This window comes from Adiantum capillus-veneris, chromosome 6, assembly GCF_014529385.1.
Source record: "Adiantum capillus-veneris isolate H3 chromosome 6, ASM1452938v2, whole genome shotgun sequence".
Classification (NCBI taxonomy): domain Eukaryota; kingdom Viridiplantae; phylum Streptophyta; class Polypodiopsida; order Polypodiales; family Pteridaceae; genus Adiantum; species Adiantum capillus-veneris.
In genome coordinates, this window is record NC_140936.1 from 22,991,322 (window position 1) to 23,017,745 (window position 26,424).

The 26,424-nt window shown below is 44.0% G+C and overlaps 1 protein-coding gene across 2 annotated transcripts in view; it reads right to left on the bottom strand.

Annotated features, from left to right (window-relative positions):
- Nucleotides 1–1,949: 1,949 nt before the first annotated feature.
- LOC147455257 (uncharacterized) overlaps nucleotides 1,950–26,424 on the bottom strand; it is a 37,213-nt gene continuing 12,738 nt past the window's right edge. The window contains exons 2-3 of one of the 2 annotated variants that reach the window (XR_015188328.1): nucleotides 2,169–4,853; nucleotides 1,950–2,062 (exon numbers count right to left, since the gene is read on the bottom strand). Coding sequence is in view for 1 of the 2 variants with exons in the window: in XM_086514075.1 (XP_086370201.1) it covers nucleotides 2,666–4,813 (2,148 nt within the window). In the remaining variant the exon portion in view is untranslated. Of the gene's footprint in view, nucleotides 4,854–26,424 lie in introns of both variants that reach the window. The other variant, XM_086514075.1, reaches the window with a different exon arrangement.

Below are 26,424 nucleotides of genomic sequence, written 5' to 3' on the forward strand. Positions count from 1 at the left end.
TTCCTTCCAAGTGTTTCAAAAGAGACAGAGGCAACACCAACAAAAATCCAATGCCCAAAGTGTATTTGATAGAAGAAGACAAAGATGAAGATGAAGAAGAAGGCATCAATAGCCTTCTAGTCTGCGACGACATTCTCTAGCTTTTTTTTTTCCCTTTCTCTATTAGTTGTATTTGTTTGGAGATAGCTTGGACTATCTTAGTATCAATTTTATACATCTGTTTGAGGAGAGGGGTTTGAGTATCTCTTGGATTAGAGATAGTTTGTCTCCTGGATTGGGGATGGTCTCTTGGATTGGAGATGTTGGTTTGCTCCTGGATTGGAGTGTGCCAGAGTTGGCCATTACAAATGTGTAGGAAGCCTTCCACAAAACACATACATCCTCCTACCTTTTTTCATGCCTTAACTTTAAAAGGTCAAATGAAGAGAGAAACATTGTATGAAGAAAGAGGTCTTATAAACTTCAAACAACACAATATATAATGTTCCAAAGGCAATTGACACAAGACTCAATAGAATAAGTGAAACTCTCTCCAGCCATAAAAGTTTTTCCTCAATTAATTTGAATGGAACTTCATTCATAATTACAGTATAGTACAAGTATATGGCATCTTGTGGTATGTACAACAAGAAATCTAAGCATAAACCATAGGAGGAGGTTCTTCACCTACATCCATATAAACAATGTAACCTTATGTTTGTGTTAGTCATAGATGCATTTGGCAAGTGACTACGAACCAAGTGGGTAGCACTCCTATCACTATGATCCAACCAAGATTACTGATGTACAAAATAGTGTAGACATTTCATATTGCAATTGTTGCCTTAGGGCTTGTCTTATACTTCTAATCATCACCATGCTTAACCTAAATCTAACAACCATAGATAGCGTTAGGAGGTCCAATTCTTATCTCCAAAAAATAAGGATCGTTCAAAACTACCAAACACCGTCCTATCTATGGAGAAGGTAAGTTATCAAAACAATGGTAGGGGAACACATAGTCTCATACAAACTATCAATGCTTACAAAAAACCAGCCATAATAGTGCATTTGTGCTGGCCAAGAATTCAGAAAACCAGGTCAAGTAAAATATTCACTTTGAACCAGGGGAACCCAAGCTATGCCCCTTTTTAGAGATGTCACTATTATTTACTCTTTTAAATTTTTGGGAAACATCTTTTAAATTTTTGGGAAACACATTGAGCATGCTTTGCATCAAATTTATGCCTTCACAACTTGAATTTTGGCCCTTTATGCACCCACGAAACGCTTGACAGCCCTAGGCTGAGTAGGCAACACTGTAGGTTAGAAAGAAGGTCAGTGTTGTTTTACATCTATAAAAAGTTTTTTTTTTTTTAATAAATGAACCTAGAACTTTGATCTGTTGTCTTAATAACCGGTTGAAAATAGCTCGAACCAGCCATTTCCTAAAGAAGCACGTACTTTGATTGGATTAAAAAAAGGGCTTTTGTGAGCAGTGCAAAATGCTACTGCTCTTTAACTAACATTGACATCACAAAGGCCCTCTTGCACCTAGCACTCTAGCAAGATACATAGACTTATCCCTCAATCTTAGTACATCACCCAACTACATAGGCATGTCCTCAATCTTAGCAAGCTTTGATATCCCCACTTCTTTTCTCAAAAGAAGTATGGTAATTTGGAGAGAATGGAAGCTGAGGCTGAGACTGACACTGGAAGGGATAAGGAACCAAGGAACTATTAAAGGATACATAATGAGTTTCTTAACTTGAAACCTTTCTCTTGGGATTACCTTTAATGAGCAAGATAAGCATCCATGCCAATGACACGAAAGGGAGCTATCTCTTACCTGTTCACATGCCTTCAATTTTGACAGACGAGAACTGCACCCGGTTCTACTTTGCTAAACCACAATTACACAGGTATCGAACCATCAAATCAGCACATGCACATCAAAAGATTGAATGGAATTGTTATAGCCAGAACTTTAGCTGCTTAGTACTTGTTCAAATTCAAGCGCGATACCAATGGAATTGGTCATGGTGCTTGTGTGGGTGAGTACAAGCCCGAGTTCTTCTCCCTATAACCACCAAAAAATACTGATAAAAGCTCACAAAATAATGAACAACTGAGGACACCGACATCCAATGCACTGTAGAGAACATTTAAACTTCAAATGTGCTTACCATGCCTGCAACAAGGATCTCGAAACCTGCTTATTTTGGTGAGAGAGCTCATGTGCCAGCCTCTTGTCTACCAGAGCCTCAAATAGACTTCACACCACACCCTTCACCAGTAAAAAACAGGTGGCTTGCTTGTATCGTCAACAGCTTGATTGTGCATACGCCCTTATCAGTACAATGCCTTCAATCAAAGGTTCACTGCTGAAAAAATAAATCTTAGCTGCACTTCATTTATTTGGTGCCTATTTGGGTGCGGGTGCTTGACATATGCATATGAGTGTAATTATGTAATGGAAAGTGGACTGTCACAATATTTCCAAAGGAGGTAAAATAGACCGATACACAAATGTAAGTACATCTCCCGGCCATTTGTTTAAATAAGCTATCATGTCAACAGCTACCGATGAGTTCTTTGTCTTTATATAGATCGGTGCCTTCTGCAGTGCGTTACGAGCATTGCTCATGCACAATCATAAATGAGATCCATTCTCAAAGAACTACTACCTAGCAGACCTCTTGTTCATGAGCAAGCCCTTCATGTTTATGTCCTCCCACATTTTATGAGCTTCATGCATTCTTCCTTCACTGCAGAGTCCATCTACCAATGCACTAAAAGTGACAATATCAGGAGCAACACCTTTCTCGATTGTTTCTTCAACCATCTGGAATGCTTCATTGACACGATTCTCTTTGCATAGATGGTCAATCAAGCTGTTATATGTCACTGGATTGGGGATCATTCCCCTGCTTAGCATTTCCTTCGCAATCTTGTATGCATTTCGTGTACCCTCTACGTGGCAAAGCGCATCTATAACTGTACAGAAGGTTATTGAGTCGGGCTTACAGCCGCTCGCTTCCATTTCAACCAGCATCGAGTATGCTGCATCCATGTTGTTAGCCTTGCAAAGACCATCAATCATAGTGGTGTACATTATGACATTGGGTGTGCACCCTTTCTCATGCAAGAGCCTTCGAGCTTGATCCAGTTTGTTACTTTTGCAAAGCCCATAAATAAGAGTACTGTACGTCACCACATCTGGACAGCAGCGTGTACAGCTCAAATTGTCCAAAAATCTAGATATCTGACTCAACTTCCCAGCTTTGCATAATTCCTCCATCAGCATACTATCCATGACAATATTTGGAGCACAGCCATATTCAATTGTTTTGAAAAGAAAATGAAGGCCAGCTTCCTCCGTTCTAGCCTTGCAAAGTCCATTTAGAAGGATGTTGAAGGTGGTTGTGGTAGGCAAGCAATTCCGTTGCAGCATCTCATGAACAACAGTAAAGGCTGTATCCATCCATCCAATCTTGCATACACCATCAAGGAGGGCATTGTAAGTGATCGTATCAGGAACACCTCCTCTCTCTAGCATCTTTTGGAATACGCCATGGGCTTCCTTGACTCGATTTTTTCTACAAAAGCTTGCAATAAGTGTGCTGTATGTGACCTCATTTGGAGTGCATCCTTGACTAAGCATATCAGCCAGGAGACCACAGGCATCATCCAGCTTTCCACTTTTACAAAGACCATTTATCAGTATGCTGTAAGTGTATACATTAGGTATACAGCCTGCTTGTTTCATTGTTTTAAGAAGCTTCCATGCTTCTGTAATTCTTCCTGCCTTGAATAGCCCCCCAATCATGGCACTATAAGTTACTACATTCGGAAGGCAGCCCTTGGACATCATTTCCGTGAACAGTGCATATGCTTCACCCACTATGCCAACCTTACAAAGACCATCTATGACTCTTGAATAGGTGATTACATCTGGCTTAAAACCATTTTGTTCCATTTCTTGTAATAATACATAAATCCCCTTCACCAATCCTGCTTTTCCGTGACAATGCAGCATAATGTCATAAGTAGCTTTGTTTGATTGGCACCCTTCATGAACCATCTGCTTGAATACCTTATGGGCAGATGCTAGCATATTTTCTTTTACAAAACAGTCGAGTATGGTATTATAAGAGAAAGTTGTGGGCCGGCTTCCCAGCTCTCGCATTTGGTACAAAACCTGGATGGCCTCATCTGTCAGCCCATAAAAGCAATAGCTCTTGATCAAAATGTTCCACACCTCCGTCGGAATCCTGTAACCCTCTGCATGCAAAGAAATCAGCATTTCTTTCACTTCTTTTGCCTGCCTTACATTCTTGATAGCCTTCACCAGTGTATCACTTAAACCGGCACTGTGCCAAGCAATCTCTTGCTGTGAAGCTGCCCATATACAGAACTTAAAAGCCAAATGTACAGACTTCTCTGCCTTGACAATTTCAGCTACCAATGCAGGTGAAAGCTCCAGTGAAGAATCTGCAAATGTAACTTTTAGGCATTTTGCCCATTCACCTGTTCCTAAGGCCTCACATAACTTTTTGATTTTCCATGCAGAAGGGCCAACGCTTGCTTCGGGAGAAAACCATCTTTGGCCTGCATTCTGCTGAGTACGTGAAGTAGTTTGGCCTTGTGCAACCATGTTCACATTGTGAGCGATGACATCATTACCATCTATTATTCCTATATCACTAACCACACCCGACATCCCTCTTGCAAGTACCTTGATTACATGACAGGCTTGAATATTCCAAGAGAATAAATGCTTTCTGGCAATGCATCTTAGCTGTTGACTGTTCAGAGATGAATGTTTCATTCTCAATCTCAAAACAGCTTCTTATGGACACCTCAAGATCCTGTAAATTTCCAAATTCTGATAAGCTAACAAGTTTAATCATACAAGTCGAGTGCTGGTTATCAAAACATTAACTTCATGCTTTTTAATGCCTGAAACAAAACTACCTCTATCGCCTCTAATAGCCCACATGCTAACGACCAGAGAAGAAGTTCAAATAACTATATAATTAAAGAGCATCCAAACCAGTAGCAACTTATACATCAAGGGGATAATAGAACAGAGAAATACATTTCAATCAAGAATACATGGGAATAATGTTTGAAGGAAGCACCAGGTTCATTGTCTGTTAACTTTTTTGGCCAGTTCACTTCCTATGAGTAGTTCACTTTAAGCATCTTCCAGCCTAGCTACCTTACAGCCGTGACTAGAAGCTTGATGTGATGGAGGCTCTCTCTCTCTCTCTCTCTCTCTCTCTCTCTCTCTCTCTCTCTCTCTCTCTCTCTCTCTCTCTCTCTCTCTCTCCCCATTAGTACAGGATGGAGCTAGATAGCTTGATGCATTCTCATGATTGTACTACCTTGAGCATATAGACATGCATACACCCCTAGAGATAGAGCTCCATCCCTCCTCAGATACTCCACTACCTACATTCAGTTCAGTTTTGTATCAGTTTTGTTTCATTTGTCTTTCCGATAGACGGATGACATACACACCATGCACATTTGATTTGTCTCATAGGCCGATTTCGGCCTGACATAGACGTTAAAAATCTTTCTTTCTTTCTTTCTTTCTCTCTCTCTCTCTCTCTCTCTCTCTCTCTCTCTCTCTCTCTCTCTCTCTCTCTCTCTCTCTCTCTCTCACACACACACACACACACACACACACACACAGAGGAGAGGAGGTTGTCTTCTGTGTACAAAAGCGACCTTTGGAGATGTTCATTAGCGCATCATCCAGAGGAAGTACAAAAGCACGATAACAAGGTGAGGCTACGTGAACATCAAGATCGTTTCTATGATGATGTAGAACAAACCACGGGGGAGGTGCATAATGCCATGTGATGTGACCATGGTCCCGACTGAAAAGAACTGAAGATTCGCTCATGTGTGAAGATACGCTGCTCCGCTGCCCTTGAGGAGCCTGTTGAAGTATCACATTGACCTTAGGGTGTCTCGAAAGAGCATCTGCAATTGCATTCTTGTTTACAGAAGTATGCAAAGTCTGAAAATGAAACATAGAAAGAAAGTTGGCCCATCTCATCTATTTTTTCGATAACTTTCTCTGTGTGAGAAAGTAGCGAAGACTCTGATGGTCTATCTTAATTACAAAATCAGCTCCTAAATGATAATGTTTCCATATAGAAAGAGCATGAATTATTGCCGTTAGCTCTTTCTTAGAAGTGGAAGCATGTGATTCTGCATATTTAAGGCGTTGGCTTTCATAAGCTATGGCATGATCCTCTTGGACTGCTCCTACACAATCTCAAGATGCATCGAAATACACCTCAAAAGGTTTGCAAAGATCAAGGACGGTGAGGACAGTTCCGTGACTGAGTAAATACTTAAGCTTCTCAAAAGCTCGTTTTAGTCCAGGTCCCCAATAGAATGGAATCCGCTTCTTTGTCAAGTCATGGAGAGGACCGGCTATGGCAGCAAAGGCTCGAATTAAACGCCGATAAATGGAACACAGGCCAAGGAAACTTCAAACTTCATGTACTGTAAATGGCGTAGGCCATTCTACGATTGCTTGAATCTTGTTAGGATCCATTCTCACCTCATTGTGAGATACTACATGGCCCAAATAGTGAATTTCTTTTAAAAAGAACTCACTTTTCTTAGCATTCACAAATAGCTTGTATTTGCGTAGTTCTTTAAACACTGTTGCAAGAATTTTATGATGTTCTTCTTCAATTTTGAAAAGATTATGACATCATCAAAGAAGATTGTTGTAAATCTTCTATACGAATGGAAAATTCTATCATCTTCTGAAAGTTGTTGGTGCATTAGTGAGTCCAAAAGGCATCACTAAGATTTCATACAACCTAAAGGTTGTTCTAAATGAAGTCTTATGCACATCCTGAGGGGCAATGCGGATTTGATGATATCCACTCTTCAAGTCTATACGACTAAAGATACTTGCTCCTTCTAACTTATCAAGAATGTCATCAATCCGAGGGATTGGGAATCAACTCTTGATTGTGATCTTGTTTAAAGATCTATACTCTATGCACATATGGAATGTGCCACCCTTTTTCTGTACTAACAAGATAGGTGAACAATATGGAGAAGTACTAGGCCTCATTAAACCGTTCTCCAAAAGTTCATTAACCTGTTTGAGTATTTCCTCCTGCTGCATTGAATTGACTCTTTAAGGGGGCTGATTTGGAGAAGAACTCCCTAGGAAAAAATCAATTGTATGATCCTCACGTCAAGAAGGTGGAAGTTCATTTGGAAGTTCATCCGCAAAACAATCTTCTAACAACTTAGTTCTTTTATGCTCTAAAGAAGGAGAAAGTCGTGAAGAAAGCACATCTCTCTCTCCTGCAAAAATTAAGTACGTTGAAACTTGAAACACACTTTTTCATTTCCTTCTTAATTGTAATGTGATTGGCGATGAGAGTACGCCAATCCGCTGCATCCGCAGTTACAACATAATGCTTTCCTCTATGATCAAGGGTTTTCTGAACATAATCAGGGATGGGATGCATCTTGTAGTGCCAAGGCATTCCCAAGATTACATCACATCCCTCAAGTGAAGCTAATAAGAAAGATTCTTCATCTTTGTAGTTGTCTATATACCTAGATGAATCCAGGATAAGCCCATATTCACCCTTGAAGGAAAGTGCAAGGTATAGACCCATGGTAGTCACCAACAAGACAATATAACCATCAGCTCCATCATGCATAGTATTGACTAAATACCACAACATCCCCACTAACATCGTCAGTGCCCAATAGTGGGTGTAGAACTAGGTACTAACATATGCTCCCCAACACAACACACACCACACGCGCACACACATCAGCATACATCAACACAAAGTTCAGCGTACTGAGTTTCTGTCATGACTCCAGAGATCAAGGGCAGACTCAGCCATAATGAAGCCTAGCACTAAAAGAAGCATTAAATCGAAAAAATCTATATTTAAATTCAGCTTGCCTAGAATAGGAGTAGAACTGGAGTTTTGACCTTTAAAACCAGATGTTGCTTGGATAGAGACACCAAGGCGGTTGGGCTGTAAATTGGGCCTTCAGCAAGCTTCGTAGAGATGAAGTTATCCGTACTGTTTGGATCAAACAATATAAGTACCCACTGGTTGTTAATGTTGCCCCATGCCTTTAGAAGAGATCTTTCTTTACCATCTTTGGTAGTATTACCCTGCACATCTGTTACTGCATTAGTAGAAGGGGGCCATGGGGTTCTAGTGGGGCAATCACCTTTCATGTGTCCAATTTCATCACACTTGAAACATCTCCCTTCACTCAGCCAAACGCATGGTACCCATTCCCTCAATATTGCAAGCAAAATTATCACCAAGGTACACCTTGCCATAATTGCCTTCAACATATGTAGCAAAACACTCCAAAGATGGAGTCACATGGAATGAAGCACCAGAATCCACTATCCATGATTGGGATAGGCCATCATTCGCACTAAGCAATGCATCAATGACATCTTTCTTCGAAATAAGCATGTCTTCTACATTAGCTATCACCAAATATGAGAGGCATGAAGCCGCAACCAAAATTTCCTCAACGTCTGACAACTCCTCAATGACCACACTAGAGGATAAATTTGCATTCTCAGCATCCCTGGAGGAATCACCTGCTGATTTTTCCCCTTTCTTCTCATCTTTCTTCTTCTTATTTCCTGCTCTTTCTTGAAATACCTGCAATCGGGTTTCTTGTGACCCTTTTTACTACATTGATAACAAGTGACATCCTTATCCTTAGTCTTGCTCTTACTTCTATTTTGAGTCATGTTGCCCGCTTGATTTCTACCTCTTGCATTGTAGGCAGAACTGCCAGTCTGCCACCTTCCCCACTAGACTTGCGTCTAATCTCTTCATTGAGAATAGACCCTCTCACACCGTCATACGTGAGGGTGAGACTGTTACTCAAGGAGACAACAAAGGTTTCCCAAGTATCTGACAATGTCATAAGCAAGCAAATAGCTTTCAGCTTATCATTGAATTGTTGAAGCCCACTATCCTGCAACTGACTCGACACACCTGTAAAAGCACTCAAATGCTTAGAAGCTGTTAGGTGCAGCGGAATGAACGTTTGAACTTCGCTCAAGATGAGTGCTCCGAACTGTGCTCAAGGTTCCTTTTGTTCTTATGGAAGGGAGAGCCTTCCCTTCTTAATGAGAGAGTGCTATGATCACAAACCAAGTGAATGGACACTGCGTGCAAGTGTATGAGACTGAGAGATAGAGAGAGAAAAGAGGTACGACACCAGAGAGGTTGTAAAACCCTCCTCCGAAGGCCCCACTTTTGATGGCGAGAGCGGTCTACTTATGATTGCACAAATCTCTACAATGCTTGGACTTGCCGACGATGTCGACGACGATGAGGACGACGACGAGACGGCGGGCTGAAAACTGAAAATGCTAAGGGCTAAAATCTGCAAATCTTTATCTGCTGAATTCTGACTCTATGTCGATGACGATGTCGATGGCGACGATGCGCTGAAAACGCAGATGCCGAAATCTGCGTTTTCCGGGCTGAATCTGTAAACCTTGTGGAATCTGACCGTGCGGCGAGAAACTGTTGCGGGAAGGTGAGATCTGCGAGGTTCGGGGGTTCTATTGTGGAGTCTGACTGCTGAAAACTGAAAACGCTGATGCTTGTAGGGATTCCGTCGCGAAGATCTGCAAAACACTGAAGTGCCTTGCAGATGCAAAAACGCTAGGACTGAAAATGGTCAGGTTGTGGAGAATCTGCTAACGTTGGGGAGTCTGCTTGGTCTGCTATCGCCAGGAATCTGCAAGAGCAAAAACGCTGGCTGATCTGGTCCAAAAATGCCAGCCCTCTACTGTGATGCAAAAACGCTAGGCCTCTTAGGGGTTCTCCTGAGAAGTTGCCTATTGAGCGAGTGCTCCTGCTGCCTCTTCTGCCAGAAAGTGCTAGCACTAGGTTTGCTTATATACAAACTTAGCAAAATTGCCCTACCTACTTCCCAACAAAAGTCACTTAAAAATAATAAGTGAAAAATGTCAAAAATAGGAAAAATAGGTCTATGCACTGTAAAAATGCTCCTGATGGGTTCTGATGGAAATCTGATGATCATGTTGTGTGCAACCAGAGAATATGCATCTAATCTAAGTGTCTGGACATGCATGGTCTGCGAACAGATTCACAAAAGTGTCAGATCACTTCCTATCCTAGACTGACTTGATTGAATTGAACCCTGGTCATGTTGTAGCTTGTCCACGGACACATAGGGTTGGATGTGTCACGTGACAGAAGCTGACTTCAAGTCATCAAGCTGCATATTCACCAACTTTTGCATCGAATGCACCTAGTTCACAGGCGTGGTGTTTTCATAATTGGACTTTAGCTTTTGCCATATTGCATAAACAGAGTCCAAACGCTTGATGTCCATCAAAATGTCATCATTGATAGCCATTTTGATGTAAGCCATAGCCTTCTTATTTAACCTGACCCACTCGTCGTCACACAAACCTGGTGGCATATTCTGTTCCAATGCATCTTCACAATCTTTTAAGAAAAGGATACCTTGCATGCGTTCTTGCCAAAGATCGAAGCCTACCATCGAATCGTTTGATTTCCATCAAACTTTTAGTGTCAGATGCGGAAGAGGAAGAAACCATCTTAGTTCAACCACAAGTGTGTATACAAGAGAGATGCAATAGGCTGAAAATTTCAGCAAATAGTAGCAACCACAAGACTTTGCATACAAAGAGTCACAGTTTCTTTACATGAAATAGTCCAAATCTAAAATTTCAGCTAAAATGTGCAATTTCAAGCACCTGTTATCAGCTTTTCTTTGGTACACCTCCGTATTGCTGTTTTGACCTATAATAACATGTAAATCACCTGTTTTGACCTAAAAGCAACCTGTTTGGCAGTTTTGGTGACCTTTATGACCCCGGAAACAGGGGCTTCGCGATGAAGCGAAATTGATCGCGGGAGAGCAATTTTAACTCGCTGTCCAGCAAACTGCACAGGACTGTTTTGAAACCCTAGGGCTCTGATACCAATTGAAAGCGCGTAGCAGAGGGTACCGGTAGGTGCGCGTCTCGATGTAGTGCAGGATTGGGGCAAGAAGCAGGAGGCACAGTGCAGCAGAGAGAAAGCGCTAGGGATCGAAGCAGGGAGGAGAGAGAGAGAGAGAGAGAGAGAGAGAGAGAGAGAGAGAGAGAGAGAGCTCGTGCGATTTGGGGAAAACTCACATTAGTGAGTTTGTGAGTTTTCCCACTTTTATTATAAGTGACTTTAAAAATTGGTCCAAGTTCAATGTGAGCCTGGACAAAGTATAAAATGTAGTTTAAAGTACAACATGGGGATCATTTAAGGCCTTTAACCCAACAATATGATTGCAGACACCTTGTCTCACAAACCACAAATATCCACTATTACAACAGTACATCATCAGGTTTTTAATAAGATATGGAAGTTATGTCCCGCTCATAGGAGAGGGGATCTAGCCCAGACGCAGTAGATATGGGCGTCCAGTGTCCGAGCAGACGTAGTGTGAACCCGGCCAGTGTGGCCGGCCATTATTATAAAAGAGAGGCCAAGGCCTCATTTGTAGTTATCGACCCCACTAGCAGAGTGCCAGTGATTAGCCCGCGAGGCTAGGAGTGCGCGAGGTCACCTCGAGAAGGTGAGGCCGGGTGGTATGGAATGCTCGGTCTTACAGGTGCACGCCTACGTCCTCGGACGTTGGCCCCAGCACTGGGGAGCTGCTAGATGGTGGCTATGGTTGGGTGGTTCGTCCGACGCGTGTCTGTAGGCGGTCCGTGTAGCAGGGAGCATAGTTACATGGGACGGCGGATCGAGAACGGGAACGGGGACGGGACAGCAAAAGTCAGGAAATGAGGACGGGGGGTCGGAACGGCAAAAAAAAAATGAGTTTTTTTTGGCATTTTTTTACCTACACATGCCACACACATAGAGCATCACTTTGACCACAAATTTACACTAAATAGATCAAAGAGCATGAGTCATATAGATGCAAATGTACTAATAAAACATCGAGAAATGAGGACCCAAAGGGTGGCCTTTATAGCCATTGGGGTGCTTGAAGTTCAACATATGGCTGTTGGAGAGGAACTAGCCATTAGAAACGATCAGTTTTTCAAATTTTAAAAAAAGTTGATTGCCGTCTCTTGCCATTCCCTACCGTCCCCTGTAGTCCCTGGGACATTTTGATTGCGTTCCCACCTGGCAGGTCATTTGCCGTTCGTCCCCACCCGTCCCCATCCCAAAACCAAGCGTTCCCCGTCTCTTGGGTCCGTCCCCTGTTACTATGGCCAGGAGATCCATTCCCTGTGTTCGTTTCATGGTATCAGAGCCAGCTTGGCTGCACGAAGGACTGTGTGCACACCTACGGGTTGGTTAGAGTCGGATAATCACTGTTTCACACTAGTTTTAATGAAATAACTGTTTAACTGATTATTTTCTTCTCATGAGCATGATGTTTGCAGGTGAGATTTAATGTGCTTCTCGCTGATTTTGACAAAATTCAGCAATTTAGCAAGCGGGAGTGTTGAAAATCGGTGGATTTTTATTGCTTTTGCTGATTTTTGATGAAAATCAGTGATTTATTTATTCATTTACTGACTCCAGACTAAATTCAACGAACAAAAGCTTTAATATTTCTCTGTGCTCCTCTTCTGTGTGGCGTACAGAGAGAGAGAGAGAGAGAGAGAGAGAGAGAGAGAGAGAGAGAGAGAGAGAGAGAGAGAGAGAGAGAGAGATGAAATGAAATGAAATGTTATATTAACGTCTTCAAAAGGCCAAAATGACCTATGAGACCAATCTGTTACAAAATGGTGAATCTAATACCATGTCTGGGTACAAAAGAACTAGATACTACTATTAGAATCCATTCTCATCTTCACTCTGGATATCGAGAGAGTATGGCTCGAATCCTCTGTTGTAGTCTCCGTCGATGCTGTGTAGACCCTCTCCTCAATCGTGGCCGTCTGGATCTCTATAACTCCAGTGCTCGGTCGATGAGAGTAGTGGCCGAATGACTGTGGGCCGAGCTCTGCAATGATGATTGCTCCTCTGCCTGTCCCACATCTAGTGAAAAGAAATCTGTAATCTGTCTCTAGGACTGTCTCTCTCTATCTCTCCCCAGTAAAGTATCTCTATATCTATGTAACTCAAGTAGATATAGCCCAAGACATCTCTGATCCTCATAACTCATGACCCTAGAGAAAGGACCGAAACCCTCTCTCAATAAGCAATGGAAACGGCCCCGTATCTCATAGTACACTGTGCAATGACATAAATAATGTAGCTCTGTCTCTGGCTCTAACTGGCATAAGCGGCATATCTTGCTGTCTGCTGGAATCCCTCTAAATCTACCAGTCTCAATCTCCAGCTGCTGTGAGGATGTGCGTATCTAACCAATGGCCCTGTCACAAAGTGATGATGTGGCGGATAGCAGAAACCCTAATTCCTGCCAGAAACCCTAAAATTCCTGCAAACCCTAATTTCCGCCAAAAACCCTAATTTCCAAAAATCGCGGAGGCTGAAAAAAAGAAAAAAAATGATGAGCGACGCGAATTTCTCTTTTGAAGAGAATGCTTCTTTTTAACAAAAAAAAGGAGAACTTGAGAGAGGAGCTTTTGAGCTCTTATGCTTTTTATTTTAAAAGCTTTTGGGGCTCTGCTTTTGGGCATCCCTTGTACCTTCAAATATGTGGAGAGGGCTTCACTTCTCAGAGCATCTGGACGTAGAGTCTGAGAGTGAAACCCTAGCCACACTCTTGTACTTTGATCTGATTAATATAAAAAGAAATACCGAAAGGGGCGCCAGTCTTTGGGGCCAATATCTCTAGGCACGGAACTCCGCCGGGCCAGTGCAAATCTATTGTGATCTGTGAATTGTTTTGAAGTGGTTATTTGGTGCTGTCGCGGTTGATTCTTGACTTGGAGTGTCCAAGTCTGTTACAGTGGTATCAGAGCATGGCCGATTTCTCTTCCACGGGAAATCCGATCCCCGGATTTTTTTTCCGCGGCACCTATGGCTTCAGGCAATGATCAATCGACTCCCTCTGCATCTGGAGATGCGGGCAAGGATCACAACGATGATTCCGGCACAGAGTATGGCCCGCCTAGGCCTACTCCAGCGGAGCAACGAGAGATGGAGCGTCGAAAATTGATTGATGATGCAACAAAGATGATGCTCAATTTTTCCAAGGACCCGAAGATGGCAAAATATATGAACCAGACCTCTTTGGAAGAGGTACAGACGGAGTGGCAGAGAACCACAACACCACTCCCGAAACCCGCTCTCAAGAAACCTTCTGCCTCCAAGAAATATACGGAGAAGGAACTGGAGAGCGTGGTTGATGCACGGATTGCTCAGCTTTTCGAAGTGCAAAAGAAGGACAAAAAGCACGGCAAAAAGCAGAAGAAAGGCACTGACTTCCCGGGATATTTGGGTCGTCGGTCGATATTCGACAAGGCAAAGAAACTGAAGAAGCGCGTCAAGTTTGAAGGCCTACCCAATTCTTCTTCTTCTTCTTCTTCTTTTGACAGTTCTTCTAGCTCTTCAGACTCGAGCGAAGAAGACAGGAAAAGCAAAAAGCGAAGCAAGAAACAACGCTTCGGAAAGGGCAAGAAAAAGGCAAGGAAGTCTAAGTCTCGCCCAGTGAGTGACACTTCTACAGAGGACTCGTCTACGGACAGTTCAGACTCTGACAACGGGAACTTTTATGCGAACAAGAAGAATTTTTACAAAGCCAACCAGTATGACTTTCTCGAAGATAAAAGCAAGAAAGCCCAAGAGTTTAAGGAAGGTGGCCACTCTATCAAGTTTGATACTTTCTCAGGATACTTAGATGCTTCGAAGGCTTTGTCTTTTATACAGCAGTTTGACATCGCTTTCGCGGGAGGACGCTATTCAGAGCACTCCAAGATTCGGAGAGCTGCCTCTTATTTTAAAGGGAATGCTCGCACTTGGTGCTCCACGCTTCTATTAAGCAAGACTGTGCCAGTTACATGGCTGAAATTCAAGAGGCTTTTTATTTCTTCTTGGTTGACTCAAGAGTTTGAGCGAGATATACGAGCTACTTGGAACCATCTCCGGATGACCAAGAGCGATACAGTGAATTCTTACTGTGAGAGATTCTGAACTCTTTTCTACCTGCCTCTTCATTCAAGAAGATCTCGTTCAGAGAACAGATTGAGCGGTTTACATTGGGTCTACCTACAGAGATCCGAGACCACTGCTTGGAACAAAAGTCAGCTTTTATTCAGGAGTTGATGAGTCATGCGAACTGGGGCTTTGCAATTCACTCTGGCAGTCTGACCTACCCCACTGATGAGGTCACAACACAATGAACCGAAAAGACTTCTGGGAATGAAAGTAGAAAAAGAAAGAGCAACCCAGAGAAAAAGGATGCACGACCCAGACTTACTCCTCAGGAGCGGACTCGCTACATCAGGGAGGGGAAGTGCTTTGGATGCGGGGAAACTGGACATATCTCCGCGAAGTGCCCTAAAAAGGCACAGAAAGAATAGAATGACAAGGACAACGAAAGGCCTGAGAGTTCGAGAGCAGCTGAGGACCGTGTACGAAAAGGCAAGATGAAAACAGGACTGGTTCCAGATTGTGTGGGTACTGATCCCGACACCATGGATGAGAGTACAGAACTTTGCCGAGCTTGGGGCAAAGTGAAAGATCAAGAGGTCCTGATTTTCTTTGATGGAGGAGCCAAGGCCAACTTCATTTCACCGGAATTGGCGGCGCGGATCGAGATTACTCCTGATCAGATGGGACCACTTACAGAGGCAGTTCTAGCGGCACCCGACAGGGACGTAGCCATTACACCTGTCATTGGCAAACTTCGGTTGCATTGTCAGGGGTATTTGGGGCATGAGGACTTCTTCATAATGCCTTTGGAGGGTTGTGATGTTCTCTTAGGGATTCCCTGGTACCACAAGAACAACGCCGTGGTCGATTATCGGACGAGAAAAGCGACTTTGACTACAGAAAAGGGCAAAACAATTGTACTTGATATTAAACTGAAGGGCGAGTCTGTCCCTATTGTATCGGCTTCGGCCATTTCAAATTAATGAAATCCAATCTGTTTGTTTACTCGATCTTTATGAAAGAGTTGAGTGATGATAATAGGACAAATATGTCTAAACTTGATAAAGAACGCCAAGATTTTCTACGCTCTCACGTCGATTGCTTCTCAGAAGGCCTGCCAAGAGAGTTACCACCTGCTCGTCCTGAAGATCATACCATTGATATGATTCCTGGTAGTACACCACCGAACCGGCCACCCTACCGTGTGAGCCGAGCACAGAATGAAGAGACTATGAACCAAGTGAAAGACCTCTTGGAAAAGGGTCTTGTCCAACCTAGTACTTCACTGTATTGCTCTCCAGTGTTGTTGGTTTTGAAGAAAGACGGATCTTGGAGAATGTGCATCGATTATAGAGATCTCAACAAAATCACCATCAAGAACAGATTTCCGATTCCTAGGATCGATGATATACTCGACAGGTTACACGGATCCTCGTGCTTTAGCAGGATTGACTTGAAGAGTGGATATCATCATATCAGGATAGCGCCGGGAGACGTCTACAAGACAGCTTTTCGGAAGACTTTTGGGTTATTTGAGTTTTTGGTGATGCCTTTTGGCTTAACCAATGCTCCTGCGACATTTAACCGGATGATGGATAGAATTTTTCGAGAGTACACGCTATTTGTTGGCACTTTCTTTGACGACATCATTGCTTTCTCCAAGAATGAGGCAGAACACAAAGATCATCTGCTTCAGGTCTTTCAGGCATTACGAGATCACAAGTTAGTGATTAATGCAAAGAAAAGTGAATTTTTCCTACCAGAGATACACTTTTTGGGACACATTGTGTCAACAGCAGGAGTGCAAATGGATCCGGCCAAGATCGAGACTATCCGTGATTGGCCCGATTTGAGGAATGTCCATGAAGTTAGAAGCTTCTTGGGACTGTGTTCGTACTACAGGCGGTTCATACGAAAGTTTGCAGAGGTTGCTTCCCTTTTGCATATCTTGACACAGAAAAGAGTACCTTTTTCGTGGGGACCCACAGAGGTGACTGCCTTTCAGACATTGACAGAGAAATTGACTACGGGACCTATTTTGACTTTACCGGACTTGCAGAAGTCATTCGAAGTATATTGTGATGCTTGTGGTCGTAGTCTGGGTGCGGTCTTGATGCAAGAAGGCCATGTCATAGCTTACGAGAGCCGTTTGTTCTCTAGGCCGGAGATGACAGCACAGATTTATGAGAAAGAGCTTTTGGCGGTTATCCATGCTCTTACTCAGTGGCGACATTACCTACTCGGAGCAAATTTCACTGTCTTTACAGATCATCAGAGTTTGCGCTACTTCTTGTCACAGAAACAGCTTTCGGAAAAGCAGATGCGGTGGGCGTTCGAACATCTTGTCACAGTTCCACTTCCAGATTGTCCATGTGCAGGGATAGAAGAATGTGGTGGCAGATGCTTTGTCTCGAAAACCGTTGGTTCTGGCTATTTCCGCGATACATCATAGGAGCTTCGAGGATATGGTCGATCAGTATGCCACAGATACAGATTTTGCAGATATTTTCACACGGCTATGGGATGGGGAGACAGTAGCTGGATACTCCCTTCGGGAAGGCTACTTGATGAAAAAGACTATGTTGTGCGTTACACAGCCGTTGAGGGAGAAGGTTATGACTGAATGCCACTGTCCACCTTTTACGGGTCACCGCCGCATTGCTACCACCATGAAAGGGGTAGAGAGATATTTCTTTTGGCCGAGACTCAAGAAAGATGTGGAAGAGTTTGTGCGCAGTTGCTTGGTATGCCAGAAGGTCAAGTTTGACAGGCATAAAGCACAGGGATTGTTACAGCCTTTACCCATACCCACCCGCCCCTGGGAAAGTATAGCGATGGATTTCATTTTTTATCTCCCGAGAACACAGAGTGGTCACGATGGTATCTGGACTGTTATTGACAGACTTAGCAAACAGGCTCATTTCATTCCAGTGAAGAAAACAATCAAGCCGGATCACTTAGCGAGACTGTTTGTGGCCCAGATTTTCAGATTACATGGCATGCCTAAGACAATTGTCTCCGACAGAGACCCCAGATTTACGAGTTTGTTTTGGAAGGCAATTTGGGAGAACATTGGCACGCGGTTGCAGTTCTCGTCATCGTTCCACCCGCAGACTGACGGGCAATCCGAGATTGCCAATTCAGTGGTTCTAGATTTATTGAAGTCTTATATCTCAGATCAGAAGACTAAATGGGAAAGATATTTACCTTTGGTGGAATTTGCCTACAATAACACGATACACTCGTCGACGGGGAAAGTGCCATTTGAGATTGTTGAAGGTGCTACGAAGGTTCCACCCGATAAGATCTTTGAAGCGGATGAATATACGCGAGATCTGGATACGGCTTTTGCCAAGGTTCGCAAGACTTTGCAGAAGTCTCAAGAACGACAGAAAAAGGCAACGGATCGCCATCGTCGCGACATGAAATTGAAGTAGGATGATTGGGTGCTCTTACGTTTTGAGAAGGCACGCCTACGAAAGAAAAAGGGAAAGGAGAGGCTTTTTCCAAAGCTTAGTATGCGATACTACGGCCCTTTCCAGATTACTGAAAAGATAAATGAAGTCTCCTTCCGACTGAAACTGCCAGATACTTGGAGGATTCACAACGCATTTCATGTGTCTCTTGAAACCTTTTAAAGGTGATGTGCCTGATGATGGGGAGCCTGATGAGCAACCCGAAGTGGAAGAAAACGAGGAGATCCTTGTTCCTGAACAGATTTTGGTACATAAGGATACGAAGAATAAGGGTAAAGTCCGAAGGCGGTTCTTGGTTAAGTTCAAGAATTATCCTGCACTTGATGCGAAGTGGATGGAGGAGGAGGACCTAGCAGATACTCCTCAGATTGTGAAACTTTACCTCGATGCTTTTGGTTTAGCATAGTCTACTCCAAATGGAACCCAAAATTCAGCTTGGCCGGAGATCTGGTGCAGTGGGATGCACAAGAGGGGAGTCACTCCACTCCTTTGTCAACAGATGCCTTGATTTTGATACTCAAGTCACTGATGTCTCTTTGAGCTTCAGGGATACTGAGAGCTGACAGTATTCTGCTGGATTAGTTTATGAAATGGAATTCCTGATAATGATACTGATTTGTTTCTTCACTTCTTTTGAGTGTAGGAACTGATAGACGAAATGATTGCAGAATTTTGGTCTATTTGATCTCGAATAGACATGGTTGCAATAGGGGTTAGTCAATCGGACATCGTTGAGGTTCCGATTGGACCTAGATGTGATTGCTAGCTACATTGCCGATAAATCATGGCCTAAGATCCGAATGAATGTTGAATGTCATGTGATGTCCTGTGATGTCTAGTGATGTCCTGTGATGTCGTGTGATGTGACTGTCGATTTTGTACATGTGCTAGATGTGTGTTCCTAGTACGTAGGTACTAACAGTCAGTGTCTGCTAAGACGGTTTATGGCTTTTGTCGGTTTTGCAGGCGTAATCGCAGTCGATGACAATGCTTTCAAGAGGGGGGTATGTTACAAAGTGATGACGTGGCGGACATCAGAAACCCTAATATTCCTGCAAACCCTAATTTCCGAAAATCGCGGAGGCTCGAAAAAAAATAAAAATAAATGATGAGCGACGCGAATTTGCTTTTGAAGAGAATGCTTTTTTTAACAAAAAAAAGGAGAACTTGAGAGAGAAGAGCTTTTGAGCTTTTATGCTTTTTATTTTAAAAGCTTTTGGGGCTCTGCTTTTGGGCATCCCTTGTACCTTTAAATATGTGGAGAGGGCTTCACTTCTCAGAGCATCTGGACGTAGAGTCTGAGAGTGAAACCCTAGCCACACTCTTGTACTTTGATCTGATTAATATAAAAAGAAATACCGAAAGGGGCGCCAGTCTTTGGGGCCAATATCTCTAGGCACGGGACTCCGCCGAGCCAGTGCAAATCTATTGTGATCTGTGAATTGTTTTGAAGTGGTTATTTGGTGCTGTCGCGGTTGATTCTTGACTTGGAGTGTCCAAGTCTGTTACACGCACACCACAAACCATGAGACATATCTGTGTTCATGTAGCTGGGTCGAATCACAAACCCATCTCTTGTGAGGTGGAGAAGATGCTCTCTATAGAAAGCCATCTTCGTGCCCAACTCCTGTGGCGGCTCTATCCATGTCCTCCTGGTATCCAACTGGATCAAGTCCTGACGAATGAGTTTAGTGATCTCCACCCATGTAAGAGACATCGAGGGTGCCTGAAGAGAGTACTGGAAAGGGGGCAGCCTGTCCATGGTGAAACCATGCGTCTGAAACCATGATGTCATCTGTGCATACCAGCATGAAGTGTCCCCCTAGAGAGCTAACTGTCTGGAAGACTCAAGGGCCAATCTAGCATATCTGTCTCTAGTAGTATCCCACAAGGTGTGCACAAAGGGGACTGATCTGGTAAGCGCCTCAATCTCCATAAGAGGGGCAGCTAGCTCTGCTCGAATGATAGCGTGGGGTACGGAGGCCTTGGCTTTGATTAGTCGAGAGATCATAGATACCAAGGGCCTCTCCATACGTCTCCAACCATCCTGGCCTACAGAAGGTCCCAATGTCTGCACCCCATACAACATAGCTGAGGCCACTAAGGTATCAAAGAGCCATAACTTTGTCCGAGGTTCCTGGAACTGAACCTACGAACACATCCTCTCCAAGCCTCCCAAGGCCGCAAAAGCTCTAGTCAGTCTAGTCTCTGTTGCTCTCCCCAAAGAAAACCTCGGCCCAGTGAAGACAACCCCAAGGTAAGTGTATGCATCTGTATACTCTACAATCTCTTGACCATATGTGAAAGTCGGTGCTGATCTCCTGATCCACTGTGGTGTGGTGTTAAACACCATAACCTTGGTTTTACCAAGGTTTACAGACAATCCACTATCCTCTGCAAATTTGTGTAATGCATCCAATTGTCGCTGCATACCCTCTGGTGTGTCAGAGATCAACACAATATCATCAGCATATAGCAACAATGGAATCCACGTCCCTGCCAGCTGGGCACCTCTATCACCCTCTCTGTCAATGTAATCAAACACCTCATCAACATACATACCAAATAGAGTAGGAGACAATGGGCAACCCTCTTTCACCCCAATGGTGGAGTGAACTAAATCACATATCCCCTCCGGAGTGCGTACATGTCCCATCATTGATCTGTATAGAGCCATAATCCCCCAAATCAACACTATGGGCACCCCCATCTTCTGCAATCTGCACATCAATCGAGCTCTCGGTACCATGTCAAGTGCTTTGCGGAAATCCACAAAGCTACAATAAATCCGTCTCCCATGTGACCTGCCCTCCTCAATGATGGCTCTGAGTGTCTAAATATAATCAAGAGTGGAGAAACCCCTCCTGAAACCGGCCTGGTCCTTTGCTCGTACACCCTCACCCTCTGCCCAATTACTCAATTGCTGCTCAAGAATGGATGCATACAACAGTGCCAACGTGTGTCCAACCATAATAGTGCGGTAATTCCCAGGCTCTGTAGGATCACCTGCTTTGAAGATAGGCACAATAGTAGACAATCTCCAAGTCTTAGGTAACCCCTCACACATGGCACGATCGAACAACACTGCAAGAATCTCTACCAACATATCTCTAGCATGTGTAAAGTGCTCTGCTACTAGACCATCATGATCATATGCCCTGCTGGTCCTCATCCTGCCAATGGCTCTCTTTACCATCTCAATGGTAAAGAAGGTGTTGGTAGGTGGGCAATGGGCATGGCTCTGTAGGATCTCGAAGGGGATCCTGTCCAAGAACCGTATATAACGATGAGGCATACTGGCCCCACACATCAAGAGAAGTAATCACTAGGGGAGGGGAGTGCTCATGACAATCGCCATGCCTCTCCTGAGTCTCTACTCAAGAACAACTGATACAAGTCTTCCTCCATCTGGGCCAAGTAAGCTCGTTTCTTTCGTCGCACAAGGCGTCGGGAGCAATTCGAGATTGTCTGTAAGTGATGACTCCTAAAAAGAAGATCCTTCTGAAGCACGACTCTCATCTCTCCGTACTCCTCATCATACCAACTATTCTGGGGCATGCTCCTAGAATATCGCCTACGACCCGGCTGAGTGTGTGGGTATGCCTTTGATGCTGCACATGCAGTGTCTCAGTCAGTAAAGTGGTGCACTAATCCACTAAGAGGCCAGGACGAGCTGTGCATAGACGGCTAGAGATCTCCTCTGTATAAACTGAGTCAGTCGCTGGTGTAAATGTATAACGGGTATGTGACCTACCTCCTGATGTCCGGGTTGTACTATACTGAAATGAAACACAAAATGTCAAAAGTGCATGATCCACTGCTACGCCCACTGGTCTGGCTCCCACTATGAAATCCTGAATACAAGGAATAAAGCTCAGTTGTGGCATAACATAGTCCACTCTACTGGCCCCGTGTCTGTGTGGAAAGCATGTGAAACTGGCTGCTCTAGGAAATCGTTGTAAGCCATTAAGTATGGCTAACCCATGTGCAGTCGTCATCTCCGTGAGGTATCTCTCATACTCCGTCTGCTCTCTGTCATGTGAGCATCTGTCAAGCCCCAACTCACCCACATCCAACTCTCTAAGCATCTCATCTGAAGTGTCGTAGAAGACTGTCTGAGAGTTGCCCATTCAGGCATTGAAGTCCCCTAGGAGGACGATATCACCATCCCTAGAAAACTCCCATATATCATCATCTAGTATAGAGAAAGGCGATTGTCCTCTGGATGCAACATATCCTGACGTACTGGGGGGGAAGTAACACATGGCAATGTATAGAAATCGGCCTATGTCAGCTCTCAGTCTCACCCACATGTATCTAGCATGATCATCTCTCCGTACAATATGTAGTAGTGGCTGTAACTCCTCCCTAAATAGCACTGCTAGTAGCTACTCCTTCTGAACCTCTACTCCCATGCTCAGATCTCGCGACTGTCCTATGGGCCGTCTCCCATTTATATCCCACCACATGTGGCATAAGCTGTCCGGGGCCTGATGCGTCTCTGAGAAGAAAACATTGTCCCTGTCTCTGAAACTGTCCTCAAAGGCACCAACGTCCAACCTCATAGATCCATTACAATTCCAAGTAGCCATCTTCAATATGGTCCCATAGGTCTCACACCGTCATGTAGAGCGCCGCTCTACAATCACCACCCGACCATCTCTGTAAAAGGCCATCTTTCCCTTCTCCCTTGCCGCCGTAATCTCTGGCATTACCTCTCTCATATGCGCAAGCTGTGAGAGAGAGATCATCACCAAGAAAATACATGTCTTTTTGAGAGTAGGCCTCTTTCTGAAGAATTCCTTCTCTTCCAAGGAGGGGAAGCGTAGTATGAGAGCTCTCCCTTTCGAAGATTCTCCCGGGCCATCACTCTTCTTGCCCACTCTCCATGCCTTTGTGTGTTTAGGCTTGTCCACCCCCATGATGGATGTGAGGCTTGTGACCTCTGTTTCCACATTGTTTATGTCCTTGAGGCCGGTTACCCTCACATGTAGAGCCCGCATCCTCCTCCTTTGTTCCTCTTCGAGGGTCATGTTAATAAGAGTGGGTGTACGAGGAGCTTCCTTACCTTTCCCTTTCTTGGCAACCTCAATCCATTTTTTCGGCCTCCTTTACTTTCTTTTGTGTTGCGGAAATGACCACAGCCCATGACTTCTTCTCCTCACCTTCCTTGTTAACCCGTATTTCTTCTCTCATTTCGCCTTCTTCAAGCTGCCCACTTTTTGCTTGTAGATTTCGGATGATGGAATCTTGCATGACCACTTTCTCCTCGAGCGAAGCGATCCTCCTACACATGCCATCTCTTTCTTCGGTCCATCTTTAAAGAATAGTGCTCCTCTCCTTCCTTCACTCTTCAACTTCGTTTCTCCATTCTCTCATTTTCTTCTCTATTGCCCACATCCTTTTCTCTATCCGCATGAAAGAGGCTTTGTGGGCGGCCGGCGAGGGATGCGTCTTCTTACACGTGGTGGAAGCCGTTGGCACTTCTTCGATGCTTCCCATGATTGAGAGAGAGAGAGAGAGAGAGAGAGAGAGAGAGAGAGATAAGAAGAAGAAGAAGAGAGTCTAAAATAACAAAAAAATGTAAGAAACGCTAAAAAACAGCAAGAAACGCTTGTGAAACCTAAACACAGATTTGAAACCCTAAAAAACAGCAAAAAGCAGTAACAAAACCCTTAAAAACAGCAAAAAAACAGTTTCGAAACCCTAAAAACAGCAAAAAAAATAGTGACGAAACCCTAAAAACAGCTAAAAGGCAATTTCGAAACCCTAAAAACAGCAAAGAAGTGGCGAAACCCTAAAAACAATGAGAGACAGCGTGGTTTTTTTTAACAACGTAGCGCTCAACTCATCATGTGTTTGGCACACGCGAGCACAAGCCCTCCAAATTGATGCGCGTACGCTCTCTCCCTGACCCCACACGGCATCTGTTTGAGCAGCCAGCGTCGACTTTTTTTTGCGCTACCCTTCTCTCTCTTCATTGCATTTTATTAAATAGCCTCAGTTTAAAATTTGGCCAATGAGTTTTTTTTTAAGTGTCGCCCGGACACATTTAACTTTTTAAAGTTAAGTACGAAACCTGTGTTTCATTAAAATCACTTACAGAGAGTGAGTTTTCCTGCAGAGAAACTCATTTTTCGACCCTCCTGCTTCTCTCTACTGCTCCTTCCTCTCACCCGCTTGCACTCCCGCGCTCCCGCCATCTCCTGCTCACCTCCGGACGCATACACCGACGTGTAGCGCTCTTCGGAGTTCAACTTTTCGCGATTGAAAAGTGCAGAAAAGGCCGAGTTTTGCATGAAACTTCCAATTTTTCACGCACTTTGCCATGGATTCCTCCAGCTCGGATGTGTAGCGTGACGACGCGCAAGGTAATGTCAAATTCTGTTCACGCATGCTCTATACACATGGATTACAAGTACCTTCCAGAGCTTCGACCAGCGTGTTACCGCTCTGGAAAACGCGAACGTTCAAACGAACATTCGCTTGGCCTCTCTCGAAAGGGTCGTGCAAGGGCTTAGTTTTCGACTTACCGCTCTGGAAAATACGGCTCAATCGACGACTACGCGAATTTTCGAGGACGAAACTCATCTCCAGCAATTGCAGATGCAGATTGCTGCTTTTGGGCATTCATAGGGTGACCCAACTGCCACGATTCCGTACAAAACCACAAATTTCTCAGGGGAGGAGAGGGAATGTACTGAATTGGCCGTAAATAACTGGCTGAATCAGTTGACAACGTATTTTGATCTCCATGGGAAGCATGATGAACGGAGGATTCAAACAATTCCTCTCTATCTGCGCAGTAAGGCGCTTACCTGGTGGCGCGACATGACAGAGAAGCCTACGACATGGACTGACTTCTGTGTGAAATTCAAGAGGGATTTCGCCAAAATGGATCCTTTGAAAGCTTACGCTAAACTGTAGAGTCTTTCGATGAAAGCTCTATCTTTTGATAAGTATACGACAGCTTTCAAAGAAGCGCTTACCTTCTGCAAGGTGGATTCCACGCACGCTGTGCACATGTACCTGCTAGGATTACATGAAGATTACCATTGGGCCTTAATCAAGGACAAAGCGCCGACTGACGTCGAGGATGCAGTGGCAAAGGCCAGGACGTTCCATTTGATAAATGGAGCAAACTATGAGAAGAAAAGAACTGCAGACCATCAATCCGTTGAGGGCGCTTCGAGGAAGCGACCCCGATTCCAGCATAAGTCCAAATCACCGTCGAGATCTTCTCAGGAGAAGAAGAAAGCCAAAAATGCTTCAGATGCTAATGCAGTGAAGAAGGGAGCTTGCTTCGGATGTGGCCAGACGGGTCACCAAATCAAGGATTGCCCCAAGAAGAAGACAAAGAAACTGCAAGGTCGTCCTTCGGTTCAGATTCACGAGATCTCAGGTAACTCTGATGTCATTCAAGTTGAAATCCATCATTTAGCGCACAATTCATGCACTAATTGTACTTTTAGCACCAAAGTGTTTGATAAGCAGAATCTTCTCCGTTTCCCCGGGAAGATCAATGGTCGACGTGACCGTACTCCTTGATAATGGAAGCTCACACAATTTTGTGGATGCAAAATTGGTGCAGAAATTGAGCCTGCGGACGCGGGACAGTGACCATGAGTATCACGTGAAGATGGCTCGTGGCGAGGATACGGATGTATGGAATCGGATGGTTCCAGATTTGTTACTCGAGCTGGTTGATTACAAAGAGAACCTGGATTTCCACATCATGCGCCTGGATAGAGTAGATGTTATTTTAGGAATTCTATGGTTTTATGATAAACAAGACTCATTCTATATAGACTATCTACATCACTCTCTTGTTTTTGTTAAGCAGGACAAGCCTCATG